Raw genomic sequence first — 13,573 nt, forward strand, 5'->3', positions numbered from 1 at the left:
AGTTAGAACTGTTTTTAAGTGATCATGTTCTGCCTGCTTAAACACAATGCTATTTAAAGAACATTTTTGTTTCTAATATAAGTTAAGAATATTTTTGTAATATTTGGTTATTTTTTGTTTAACATTAATCAATAGTTCGTAATTTCCTCAAGCAGTGGGCTGGTTTCCAATGTTTATCAAAAGCGAGTGCAGCAATTCATTTTTACACGCTCCTGCCTTTACAAGTAACTTTCACCGAGGCAGATACAGAAGGGAGATAGGTTATTGTTAGTGGTATATTAAATAAAACGAGACTCACCCTAACTAAGATATATGCACCAATATATGATAACCCTGTTCCCCTCACTGAGCTGTACGAGGCCTTCATTAGCATCCCAGGGCTGGTAGTTAAAGGAGGGAATTTTAACTTTTTGCAAAATCCAGGACTAGATTCATCCACCGTTGCTCTTAATCACAATAGGCCACAAATGGCCAGAGCATTAACAGGTTGTACGAGTAAACTAAAGCTAGTAGATCTCTGGCGAGATATACACCTCCAAAAGCGTGAATTCTCATGTTTATCAGCTAAACACAATTCCGCCTGAGTGGATTATTTTCTTTCCACACATGGTTTGAATTGAATTAAATACGAGCATATACAAAATGCTTTTTCAGATCATGCCGTGGTTCAAATGTAAATCACGGAAATTAGGATAGAGAGACAAGTTGGAAGATGGCAACTCTCTGGGGATATATTACCACCAAGGGGATTCAAAAATTCAAAAGTGGTATCTTTGCAAAGAATGAAGTTGAAGAATGAGTTGCATCAAGCAAGTGTTATATTCATGCAAGTTAAGACTGTGGTAAATAAATAACTATTTAGACAAGCCAAAATACTCATCCAGGAATATTACTATACACAAAGCATTACTGCCAATTCTGCATATCTTCAAAAAATCTATAAAGAAAGTGAATGTGAGGGTAAATTGCTGGCATGGCAGTCTAGGAAACAGAAACCAAGTAATAGGATTACATCTCTCTTAGACACAGAAACTAAGACCCACTTAACAGATCCCCTAGAGATACAGAATGTCTTTCACAAACATTATGAAAATATACACAATCTGCATCAACCGATTCATACGTCGCGGTTGAAGCAATTTTTAAATTAGCTCCCTATTCCACGGTTGGAAAACGACCAAGCAAATGAATTGATTGCGGAATTCTCTTTAGAAGTGGAGGAGACAGTAGTTAAATCATTGGCTAATGTTAAATTGGCTGGGGAAGATGGTACCCCTTCAGATTTATATTAAGTTTGCACCAATTTTCAATATCGAAATTTTTAAACTTGCAAATTACATACTAAAGGGAGACGAGCCCCCGCCTTCCTTTAGACCAGGGGTTGTAGTGAGCGTTTTAAAGAAAGATTACAAAAAAAAGGAAAACATTAACTCTTATAGGCCGATCAGTTTACTTAATGTGGACTATAAGAGCTTTACTAAACTCTTAGCTAACTGATCGAGTAGAGTCCTAGGTTCCATTGTTCTCCCGATCAATGCGGGTTTGAGGCAGGAAGGCAGCTATTCTCAAATGTATTGCAACAAAAGGTATGCAGTTCCTGGAGCGGGTTCAATGGAAAACGAGAGGACTGGTTGGTGTAAGTTAAGATTCGGAAGGGGGAGGGAGGTCCCACTTTAGGAACAAGGGCCCTAGCACACCCGGTTGGGTGTCATGCTTCATCATAGGGCGTGCTCCTCATCAGGTCGGCATTGCAATACCGGACAGGCTCCCTGAGGGGCTCTTTGTCAGAGATCTTTAATTCCCAATGCCGTAAGATGCGGTACGGGCCTTGTGGTGTAGTGTGTGGAAAGTATGGGTGCAAGGTGGGGTTGAGAATGATAAAATGGGATGTAGTGGTCCTCAAGAATACATTTTAATCAGCGAGTCCACTAATCTCAATTAAAAAAATGCATCTTAATGCATTGGGAATTAAAGATCTCCAACACAGAGCCCTCATAGGGAGACTATCGGGTATTTCAGCACCGACCTGACGAGGAGCATGCCCAATGATGAAGCATGACACCCAGCAGGGTATGAGGGTCTTAGTTCCCAAAGTGGGAGCCCCCTCCTCCTTTCGGACCTTAACTTACACCGACCTGTCCTCTCCCTTTCCATTCAACCCTCTCCAGGAACTGCATACCTTGTGTTATAATACTCTGGGGGACACCTCAAAGGTGGCGCAATGACAGTGCGCCCGCTGAGGGCAGCCTTCTGGCGGGGAGAAAAGGAGTCCCATGAACCCACCCCCCCCCCCCCCCACCCTCCCCTCCCTAGACATCTTGTTGCAGGTGTGTGCAGTCACTCACTGCACCAGCCTGCTAGTGGATCTCTATTCCCCCTTCAAAGTTGCCGCATGCTCTGTGAAAATTGCAAAAAACACAGTTGATGGACAGAATGTAGAACAATGTCATACATTCACCCCAGTACAAGGATCTGGGCCTAAATCCATATCGTTTTTTTGCACTCCACACCACCCTGGGTTAGACACTGGCTATATGCAAATCAGCTCTGACCCTGTGCCTCATGGGAACAGTCACACTCGGGGTGAAAATTGCAAAAAACACAGCTGATGGACAGAATGTAGAACAATTTACAATTTTCACCCCGAGTGGGCTGGGTATACTCAGACGTGAGTCCCAGGCTCTCCACAACACTGGAGTCAAGCTATCCAGGCTGATGAAGGCTGTTAGCCAAAAACCGGTCCTTGGATGCTTGATTCCGGTCTGGGAAAGACCTGGCTTGGTAGTTCGGACTGGACTGTTCCCATGAGGCACAGGGTCAGAGCTGATTTGCATATAGCCAGTGTCTAACCCAGGGTGGTGTGGAGTGCAAAAAAAACGATGGATTTAGGCCCAGATCCTTGTACTGGGGTCAATGTATGACATTGTTCTACATTCTGTCCATCAACTGTGTTTTTTGCAAAGCATGCACTGTGAAAGCAGAGAGCGGCTTCAAAGCAGCTGCTCTTGTTTCCCCAGGGCAACGCGAGTTCGCAGCTGCCCTGGGTGCAGCGCATCCATCAGAATGCCATGCAATTTTTTAGGTTTTAAGGTTCCTCTCCAAGGGTAGGTGAGTTATTGATAATGGTGGGGAATATTGGTGCCAATGCGGTGTAGCTTAGTATGTGTTGACAGTGTTATTGGCATTAAACCTAATTAAGACTTCTGAGATTTTGATCTGCAAGATTTGTGTAACACAAAGGCCCTATCTACTGACTTAGTCTGTTAGGCTTCTATAACTGGAGTTGTGCCTCCTAAAACATTGTACTGTAAAATACATTGAATGACTAGATCTTTTGGGAGATACATTTCTGGGAGTGTAACACTGAAAAACCTACCAGTCCACCCTGTGGATGGGTTATTTATTAAATACCCTACAAATTGCTTGCTAAACCTTTTCCTTTTTGTTCAGTTTATTTATTTTTGAGCATTGTTCTTTTAAATGCACCTTGTCACCACGGCACTTGCAGTACTTAACGTCTCATTGCCTTTGTTGGTACCACAGTCTCTTAAAGAACAATACGGGCATTGTCTCCCGAATAAATATGCTTACTCTTTGAAGACTGGGTTGTCTGGGTGATAAAATATTTTGTGAGAATTGATCAGAATTTATTTTGGCTGTCCTGCTGTACAGGATTATTATCCTGTTGATTTTTCAGTTTCAGCTGCGCATTAATATGTTCTGTAATTTATACGCATACTGTGCCGTCTGATATACTAGCACTGTTAAACAATTATTTCTGAGAATACTGAAGTGCCACAGTTCTAAAGAGGGATAATATGCTTAAAAATAATTCAGCATACTTTGTCTTATTATGTTGCAATCGATTCTTCCGTTTTCTGTACATTAAGTACTTCTCTCAGATATTTTTATCAGTAGCGCATTTGGAGTGCTGGATATAGCTGTAAAATAAGGGTTCTTGCAGGAAGAAGAACTCTCGTCTTCTCCGTATGAGACTGCAGAATCTGGAGGAAGTCCTAGCCTTCTGTTGAAAGTGAGACCCCAAGGAGAAGCGAGGCAGGGTCATGATGAAAGAGATACTCCTGCTCTTAGTGACCTGGAACTTTCGCAGGAACAAGGCCCTCAGAATCCGAGCAAGAGAAGAAAGACACAGTATGATTCAAAAGCGCAGCAGTAAGTCGGTTTCTTACTCAGTTGTAATTTTATTCAGCACATGATGGTTTTATTTTTTCTTTGAATTGTTTGACATTTAAAAGCATATGCTTTGAATAGGAGTACACCGTGTTTAGAGCTTATGCAAATGCTATTTTCGCTCTTGGATTAAATGACATATTCTGAAAATATATGATATGGGTAAACCTTAAGCTCAATTTTTCTATCAAATGTGTGTTAAAAATGAAATGTTACTTTCTTATCGTTTTTGGGCGACCGTATTTTGCCTGTTTGCAGTCACGGGAAAAGCCCCATTTGGCCGTTTAAGAGCAGCTTGCTTTGTGGGTTGGATTTGTTGGGGAAGAATACACAATTTTCACATTGCTACATATTACATTTTCTGCTGCAGAAATATTCCAGGCCATTGGTCCTGACCGATTAAAATATTTAATTAGGTTCTCTTCATAATTTCTTGGGAGATGAGCACCCCTAAACGAGATTTCAGCGTCTGCACTCAGTGATATGTGTTTATCAAAAATGTTCTCCACCTACTGCCAGCTCCAACTTCAGGATCTGAACAGTGAATATGCCTGCCAATCACCAATCCATCCATCCCTGGGGAGGAGTCTGGAGAGGGTATCTGCTAAAGTCTAGAACCTCACATATGTAGTGTCACTTAATGTAAGGCTCCTAGGCTGATCGTTGCAATAATGAGGGATGAAACCTAGTTTATTAAAGCTTTATTTGTATAACGATACGCAACATTGGGTGTCTCCTTATCCATGTTGCGGTACTACACCAAGACCATTGAGGCATATCAAATGTTGGTATTTTGTGATCCAGGTAAGGCGTACCAGGTCAAAGAGGATACAAGCTTAAAAAGCTAAATAATATGACGCATCTTTTTTGAACGGATACAATAGTTGACAAAAATTGCATTGCTATGTGACCTGAAGAGGGAAGAACTTTGTTAAAGACACCCTCAATCAGAAATATCTATCTGCTCTTTAGTTCTCTCGATGCTTTTATATTTCCCGGCACTTAAATTCTTTCTGTGCTCCATATTTTTCCATCTTTCAAACCAACTGCATTCCTGTCTACTCAGATTATTTCCATGTTTTTCTTGAGCCATCTGTGTATAATGCAATGTACTGTCCAAATAGTCGCCTGACAGCAGGACCGATTTGTACATTCTTTGCAGCACAGATTGAGGGTCCGTTACCAAAGCAGTTGCTACACAAAGGTACCACCTGCTTAATGGTTGACGTTTGTCACATCGTGCCCTATGTTGTCAGTATGACAGGCTCTGAGCAAATAGTATACCAATGGAGGCGAAAAAAATACAGTTGTGCAATTACTAGTGATATTCGTTGCTCACTCCAACAACAAAATAAATAATTGTATTATTTAAAGTGTTTCAAACTACCAACCAAATGAATGTGCACAGTGTAGTTTGCTTTTGATTACATGTGCACACTAATTTAATGATTGTTTTAAAAAAAGAATTTCCTATAATATGTAGAAGTGTGTTTTCGTGATCCTTGTTATCTTGGCCTCAGTTTGAGTCTAGCAGCCATTTTGTTCAAAATGGATATCTCCCCAAGCTTCTCATGAACATTTGCAGAATGGTGTTTGTTTATTTCCATTGTAATTATTCATGCTTTTATTGACGAATCTTCCTCTGCCTGGTTGTAAAACTGTATCTTCCTTCAAAAGAGAGTTTCCCAGAAAACCAGAAAGGACTGGTTATACAACAGTAAACAAAAGGGGGGTTCCTTTCTGTGTTAATTGACTTTTGAGGTCTGACCTTCAGGCCTAGATACTAATTTAACTTTTAGTATTCAAATATGACACGGATTATTATATCTGCACACGACTAAGATATTTTTTATCTCTCAGTTTATTTTGTTATTATTTTAAAAACAATGGAATTAATTTATTTCATAACATTTTCAAATAATCCTACACAAATTGACTGTCTCATACACATGATTATCCCTATACTTATATTTCAATTAAATTGCAATTAATCAGTACACAAAAAATTTCATAACATTATGACAACAAATATAAAAAGTTTTATATATAAAACAGAAGAAAGTCCTTCGTCGACGCGTTTCGGTGTATAGGAGCTGTTTTTAACACCTTCTTTAGGACAGACTTTGAATTAAAAACCAAACTTCATTCTAAAATTAAATACATACAGTTAGTGTCATATATTCTAATGAGAGCTAAATGCATTAACCTAGTGTGCATGGTTACCCACGTGACATATTATTCAAAGTGTTCTTACTTTCTTATAATGGATCTCGATATGATTTAAGACTCCACACCCTTGGAAATTACGGTCAACAGTTCCTCCTCATAGGTAGTAGTACTGTTGGGTGTATTTCTTAATTTCTCTAAGGAGAGAAAACCCACCAATTAGAGATATGTCTCAGATGGATTTAGAGGCTCTAATATGGGCTGTGGGGTTGTTACTTAAAGTGGAGAAAGGTGTGTCTTTTGTGTCAGGATCGAGTCTTTTTACTTTCGATTCTGGTCTAGGTCCCTTCTGGTTATTTTCTTGGGTCTAGTCCTAAAAGAGAACATCTGTATCGGTATGGCCGTATGTTTAAATTGTATCTCAAGAGCAGAACTCGGCCTTCAACAAACAAATACTTAGGATTATGTATCCATTCTCCGGTAATTCTAAAAACTGATTCTTTTCTCGTTTTAATGGGGTTTTCTTCACTTTAGACCCTTAGTATGGAAGCCGTGATTCTTCTTTTTGATTGACCTGAATTTAAAGATTTTAAATTATTACGCTTTTTATTATTAAAACCTTCTCTTACTTAGCAATCTATATTTCTTAATTTTAACATTTCGAGCCGAAAACGCTCAATTTCATTAAGTTCTTTATGTTCGTGAGCATTGTCCGATATGGTGAGTGCTAAGCATATATTCGCGGAATAGTTAAAACGCTTCTATAACTCTGTTTTAAGTTTGCTAGTGCCGCCGTTATCACTAATAGTGAAAGCGCATTTAGCCTAATACCCACGGTTTCAATCGCCGTCTCTGTTGCTCAGCGGTTTGGTTTTTAACCTGTTTCCCTTATTCCCGATAAAACGAGCCGGTTTTGAGTTTCCGGAGCCCTCGCTTACGGCATATATAAAGTCCCGTTACAAATTTAGTCTGGTATCTGTGACACATTAAGTGTTGTCACGGCTTACTATTCCCCTCCATGTTGTCCCAGACTCCTTACCTTAATCTACGCGAACTCTAGCGATCGACACGTCCTCTCTCCCGGCTATACGATGAAGGAATACGCCTGAGTCTCTGTTTATATAATCCACTAAATTTAGCTTAATTAGCTTATTAATTACACTTGTGCGGTAATTGTCACCGGAAGTACCATCGCTTGCCGCCATATTGGTAGGTTTTATGCATCGACTTTTGTAGGCTAAACTTGTCGTTGTCTTAAGCTAGATATCCCGAAGAATAGGGTTAAATATTCTTGGAATTTACATGTCGAACTGTTCTATGCCCACAAAGGTGCCCGAAAAGGGTTAGTTTCACTAGTATACCCTTCCGTATACATTGCCTGACTGCTATATGTGTTTAGTTTTCTGTATTAATACACCATTTTGGTAGATTGCTTACATACGCCGAACTACAAAATCAAGGTCATAAGTGTCTAGACAAAAGCGAGAGAAAACTACTTATGAACAAATAGTTCCTAACACCTAACAGTACTACTACCTATGAGGAGGAACTGTTGACCGTAATTTCCAAGGGTGTGGAATCTAAAATCATATCGAGATCCATTATAAGAAAGTAAGAACACTTTGAATAATTTGTCACGTGGGTAACCATGCACACTAGGTTAATGCATTTAGCTCTCATTAGAATATATGACACTAACTGTATGTATTTAATTTTAGAATGAAGAAGTTTGGTTTTTAATTCAAAGTCTGCCCTGAAGAAGGTGTTACAACAGCTTCTATACACCGAAACGCGTCGACAAAGGACTTTCTTCTGTTTTTTATATAAAACTTTTTATATTTGTTGTCATAATGTTATGAAATTTTTAATTTTTTGTGTACTGACTAATTGCAATTTGATTAAAATATAAGTATAGGGATAATCATGTGTATTAGACAGTCAATTTGTGTAGGATTATTTGAAAATGTTATGAAATAATTGAATTCCATTGTTTTTAAAATATTAACAAAATAAACTTTGATAGATAAAAAATACCTTAGTCGTGTGCAGATATAATAATCTGTCATATTTGAATACTAAAAGTTAAATTAATATAAAGGAACCCCCCCCCCCTTTTTTTTACTGTAAAACTGTATCTTTACATCAAGGACCTTCTGCTAGCTCACAGTGCCCTGCTTATTAATAATAGTTTGCTGGTGTTCATGTATCTAGTGTGTTCCACCATCTCTAGATGACATTAGCATGGAGTGGGCAGAATCAATTTTCATGTCCTGGGATAGTGCTTAGGTGCTATGGGAATACGCCATTTGATAAGACTGCTCTCTGATTTGCTGAGAATGTAACACGTTTGATCATACCACGATGAATCTGCAGTTTTGCAAATTTTTGTGTGAAAATAATTTATAAAAACGTTAATTTTGGGGGGGAGCCAAATAACTTTCCTGTGCTGCTAGGGATGCTGTTCATTTCGGTTATATTTTACTTTCTGCTCTTTGATTTTCGTTCTGGGAAGTAAACTTGTGAGCTGACAAGGTTTTTGAATGACTCTGTATGGAACATTACTTCTCCACATTTTGCTGTAGGTACATGTTAGGGGATTTATCTCACCTCCTAGACACTCTTTTATGTTCTATTTAAAGCCATACATAACAATTGAAAATACAATACAAAAACAGATACACAAGTATAGAACCAGTCATGCTCACATTTTTTCAATTTGTTTTTTTCAGTAATAAACGTGTCTCTTCGAAAGAAAGGTCTTTTGATGAAGAAGGCATTGAAGAGGGGTCCCAATTTAGTGAAGCAGGTATTAAGCATTGCTTAAAGCATTATGTTTCCTTTTCTCTAATCATTTAATATATGGTTATTTTTGTCAATAGTTAATGAGTTATGGATGTCATTTAGGTGTCCCCAGGGGTCTCAACTATTCAATGTGTGCTCTAGATAATAAGGTGACATCATGTTGCAATGAAATTGTGGCTAGCTGAATGGAAAATCCTGTGCATAATACATAACTGCTTACTAAGAACCCTCTTCCTCATTGTGAGCATCCAGTTTATTTAATATTATTGGACAATAAGTGTAACATCCTAAGCCACACCAGCAATCTCACTGGAGCTTTTAGGACTCGTCCAACTCAACGCGCATGCGTTGCATAGGAGGGGACCTCATGTAATCGACTTGTTTTTTGTGCCAAAAACGTGCACGCGTTGCATTGCCGTCAATGGCAACGCGTGCACGTGTGGCGATCCACTTGCGGAAGCGCGCGCTGCAATTGCCAGCAATTATCGCTCCTTCAACTTCAGGCCCACCGCCTCCTCCTCCTGCTGCCACGCGAGCTTGTTTTTTTTTTTGTAATCACAGAGAGCAGCTTTAAAATAGACTCTTCAAAGGCTAGGCCTAGACCGGCTTGTGTTTCACTCTGCGCGGCCCAGGGCGCATGGGATGTGCCGGCCTCCGAGCCGACAGGCCCCCCCCCCACCTTAAGGAAGCGGCGCCTGCCCTGCCCCCACCAGTCGGGCTCTGGGAGCATGCAGCATGGGCAGGAGTTGTGAGTGTTTCCTCGCACACCGCAGGCTCGTGTATGACAGGGCGCCGCCGCAACACACAACCTGACACTGGTTCTAGCACAGGGGGGCAGCATGGTGGCCCACGATGAGATAGGGGGGCTCCTGCCTATCAAGAGGACAATCCGGGTGTTGATAGCATCTGTGCATTAAAGGTGTGTTAGCGGTGCTATGTGAAACCAAGTGCATTAGAAAGAAGCGCCTGCAAGGGCGATTTGCATTGTACTTGAAATGCGTACAGGCAGATGCTCTCCACCGGCTGTATTTAACCACTTGGCTGCTAAGGTACAATTTATCCTCTGCTTTACTTTCCATTGAAATCAATGGAAAGTCCATGACGAGTTACCCTTGTCATTAGCGGCGAAGAGGTTAAGACTCGTGGCCTTTTGAACCCGCTGACTGCTTCATGTGGGTAAGGCAGGTAGTGCTGCCTGCTTGTTTACCTTCTCTTGTCGGTTTGTTGGTCAGCCCTGCAGGTGAAGGGGCTGTGAGTTATATGCGGTATCATGAGATGCCGGCTCTCTGTCACTTATTGCAGGCAGCTTGTTGTTTTATATCTCTCCATTTATCACTGTGTGCATGTACTCACCTGCGGCTTCTTCCTGTGTTTCTGGCGCTCTGTACACCAGCATCGTCCGGGTCAAGGCTGAACACCCGCAGAAGGGATGTCAGGTGCGATCCGTAGACATTCACAAATGTTTTACTTGCTGTTTTTCTTTTTCAATTGGAATTTCCCTTTGAAACGACTAGGTGGTGTAACTTTTCTGTTTCTGGCTTGTTAAGTTGACAGGTGTCACGTTTGTCTTTTCATTCCTGTTGAAGCTCACACAGTCTAATTTGTCAGTGGCGCAAACCTTGCATCAGGGGTGTGCGCGACCACAATATGCTGTATTCTCCAATATCTGACTTCTGTGGTACTGTACCCTCTGTGTTAGGGCGGTTGTGGAGGGTTTAGTACTGGTCATCTGTCAGTTCCTGGTGGCAGGATCCTTTCCGGTGCACCTCAATTTTGGGTCCTGGCTTTTTAAAAAATTTAACTCGTATGTTGTGCATTCCTTTACATCTTTAAAATGTTTTTTTATAAACTTACACGTGTCAAACGTATTTGCTCTGTCTGCATTAACACGAAGAACCAATACAAGTATAATCCCGAGCTCCGTTATCTGTGCACCAAAATAAGAGGCTCTCCTTCCATTAAACTCAGTTTTCTAATGTCCCATTAAAGAGTGGGTTCAGGGACCTCATACATCATATATGTTACAGGGAGGCCTCCCTGGTAGCACAAGTGCCAGTGCATGACTGGATTTTGAGAAGATAGAGTTAAACGTTTTACAAGTGATGCATAAGTGCCGCAATACCACACCCGAGGCCCACTGGGCGCTATATAAATGGCAAGGAACGAGTTACTGTAAACGTGGCTTGACTGGCTCAGTGGCAGTAATGTTGCGACAGAGGCCTTCCCTAAACCTCAGGGCCATCTGTGGTAAGGTTTGTGTTGGTGTTAGTGCAGAAGAGATCGCTTTGTCTCCGAAAGTGTCCAATGCGAACATACTTTCTCTGTTACTGCTTTACAATGGCCGCAGTCAGCTCAGTGCGCCCAGAGTTACAGCCTGCCCGCCGCCTCCTCGTCCAAAGGGTTTTCTCTTGGCGTATGTGCTCTGTAGACGTACCAAGACGTCATCTTTTTGGGTGTAGGTTTCTTTACTTTGTCAAAGCATTACTCTGCATTTTGTTTTTGGGTATGCTGCGTGAAGCCCCCTAGCCGTAGCTGAAACGCAGATATCTGCAATAAATGTAGAGGCCTGAACTGTAGGGTTGGCGACTCCGCCAGCCCTCCCTTATCATGCACATGAATTAATGGGTTGTAATCTAAGCAGCGGTCCTCGGGCCCAGAGTAACCACACAACACTGACAACTGTTCCCAGCTCTGTGTGCCATGGTGCGCCCTGCCAGCCACAAAGTATAAAATAATGTGAAGACCATGCACGCGCTCGGAGGCGCGCGCTTGTGTGTACGTGTAATTCTCAGAGGCCCGGAGGTGTCGTAACTGACGGTGTTCATGCTCAAAGTCAAACGAAATCAAGTGTGCGACATGTGAGGGGCAGCACCTCTGCACTGTAGAGCCAGATGTTGATTTGTTGTTTTTGTTTCACACACCTTGTAGTGGAGACGTCTGTTATTGCCTCTGTTGTGGGAAGAACTCTTGTATTTCTCACACAAAAGCCGATTTGTGCTGCCCCTATGGCCTGTAAGCTCTCAACAGGCTGTGTGCCTATGCGAGGCTTTCAGATGTCTGGTGCAGGCGCTCACACGTGCCCCAAGCAGACAGAGCTGGGCATTGTACCCCTCTGCGCCTACGCCAACTGGGCCGCACATGTGCGTAAACCATCCAAAGAATGCCAGGCCAAGTGTCAGCAGTGTGCATGCTGGACTGTATGTGACTATACTGTCCCGCTCGCAAGCTGGGCTGCCTCCTTCAGTTGGGCAGGCTGCTTGCCGGTCCCCAAAAATATGCACAACAATGGCGAAAAAGCAGGGTCAAGTGTATGGTGAGTGTCAGTCTGCTGATTGCTCTGTGAAGCCCGCCCATATGTCATTAAAGCACAAAGGCAGGTCAGCCTAGCCTAACAGTAGCCCCCGCAACAATGCAGGCATGTAAAAAGCTTGCATGCTGGGAGGCACAAGGATTGTAAACAGCTGACAGAGGACCCAGCTGCAGTAAACTCCTGACCCCTGTCTTTTGTGAGAGGAGGCCCACGGTCAACCAAACGCCAAGTGACTGGTCCATGACTGTGGTTAGTAACGCGATGTGTGTAGGGCGCACTGTACAGAAACATACCGCACCTACTCACCATTAGTTGACTGGAAGGCCGTGCCTAGGGAGGTGTGCGCAAATACGTGTCTGGTTGATCGTTGAGTACGTCAAGAAAGTGTTGCCTGTGCCCTGCTGGCTTTGCCAGATAGAATAAGCTGTTTATTAGAACGTTCAGTACACTTGCATATTTTCTATCAAGTTTGTTGCCAGTTCCAGTGGTGTGCTGGACCTTTAAGGTTGTTTTGTAGTCGGGCAGCGTTCACAAAGCCCACACGCTCCCCGCCTTTGTGACACTACACATGTGACGTTAGACGCCAGCCTTGAAGTGCTTGTGGTTGTGCTCCTGGCCTTCTTGAAAATGTTGGTCCTGTTTGTAGAGCGGCCTTGTTTTGATCGATGTTTGGGAGTGTGTAGGAGAATGTCAGGCCAGTAGGTAGTGCCTCTTGCCGATTCCGACCTTGTTTGTTCGGGTTTCGTTAGTCGTCACTCTATAGTTGCGTTATTTCGCTGAGACCACATTCCCAGCCCATTGCTAAAAGACCGCAGCCTAGCTCTGGCCATACAAAACGCCATTATCTCCAGCCAGGGTTCTACCCCTGCCTAAGGGCAATGCCCGTAGCAGACCCACCCTTTACTTTCGGCCACAACCTGCTCTCTTGGTTCACAGTTCCATCTTGGTCGAACGACTGACTTTAGTCATAGAGCTGTTTTACTTTAAATTGGCACTGTAATGGTTTATTCTGTGGCAGCACGAGAGTTACGCCACATCATTACTCTGGCAGGTTTATCCTCCCTTCCCAGTGCGAAGGCCCTCTATTGAAATACATGTAGCGGC

General features: G+C 42.2%; 1 protein-coding gene across 3 annotated transcripts in view; it reads left to right on the forward strand.

Moving 5' to 3' along the window:
• The window catches only part of RADX (RPA1 related single stranded DNA binding protein, X-linked), a 228,033-nt gene that overhangs the window by 101,641 nt on the left and 112,819 nt on the right, over positions 1-13,573 (forward strand). For all 3 annotated transcript variants that reach the window (XM_086918577.1, XM_086918578.1, XM_086918576.1), the window contains 2 exons: positions 3,965-4,173; positions 9,087-9,163. In XM_086918577.1, the coding sequence (XP_086774703.1) occupies positions 3,965-4,173; positions 9,087-9,163 (286 nt within the window). The remainder of the gene's footprint in view (positions 1-3,964; positions 4,174-9,086; positions 9,164-13,573) is intronic.

The sequence above is a fragment of the Lissotriton vulgaris genome, chromosome 4_1 (genome assembly GCF_964263255.1).
Source record: "Lissotriton vulgaris chromosome 4_1, aLisVul1.2, whole genome shotgun sequence".
Classification (NCBI taxonomy): domain Eukaryota; kingdom Metazoa; phylum Chordata; class Amphibia; order Caudata; family Salamandridae; genus Lissotriton; species Lissotriton vulgaris.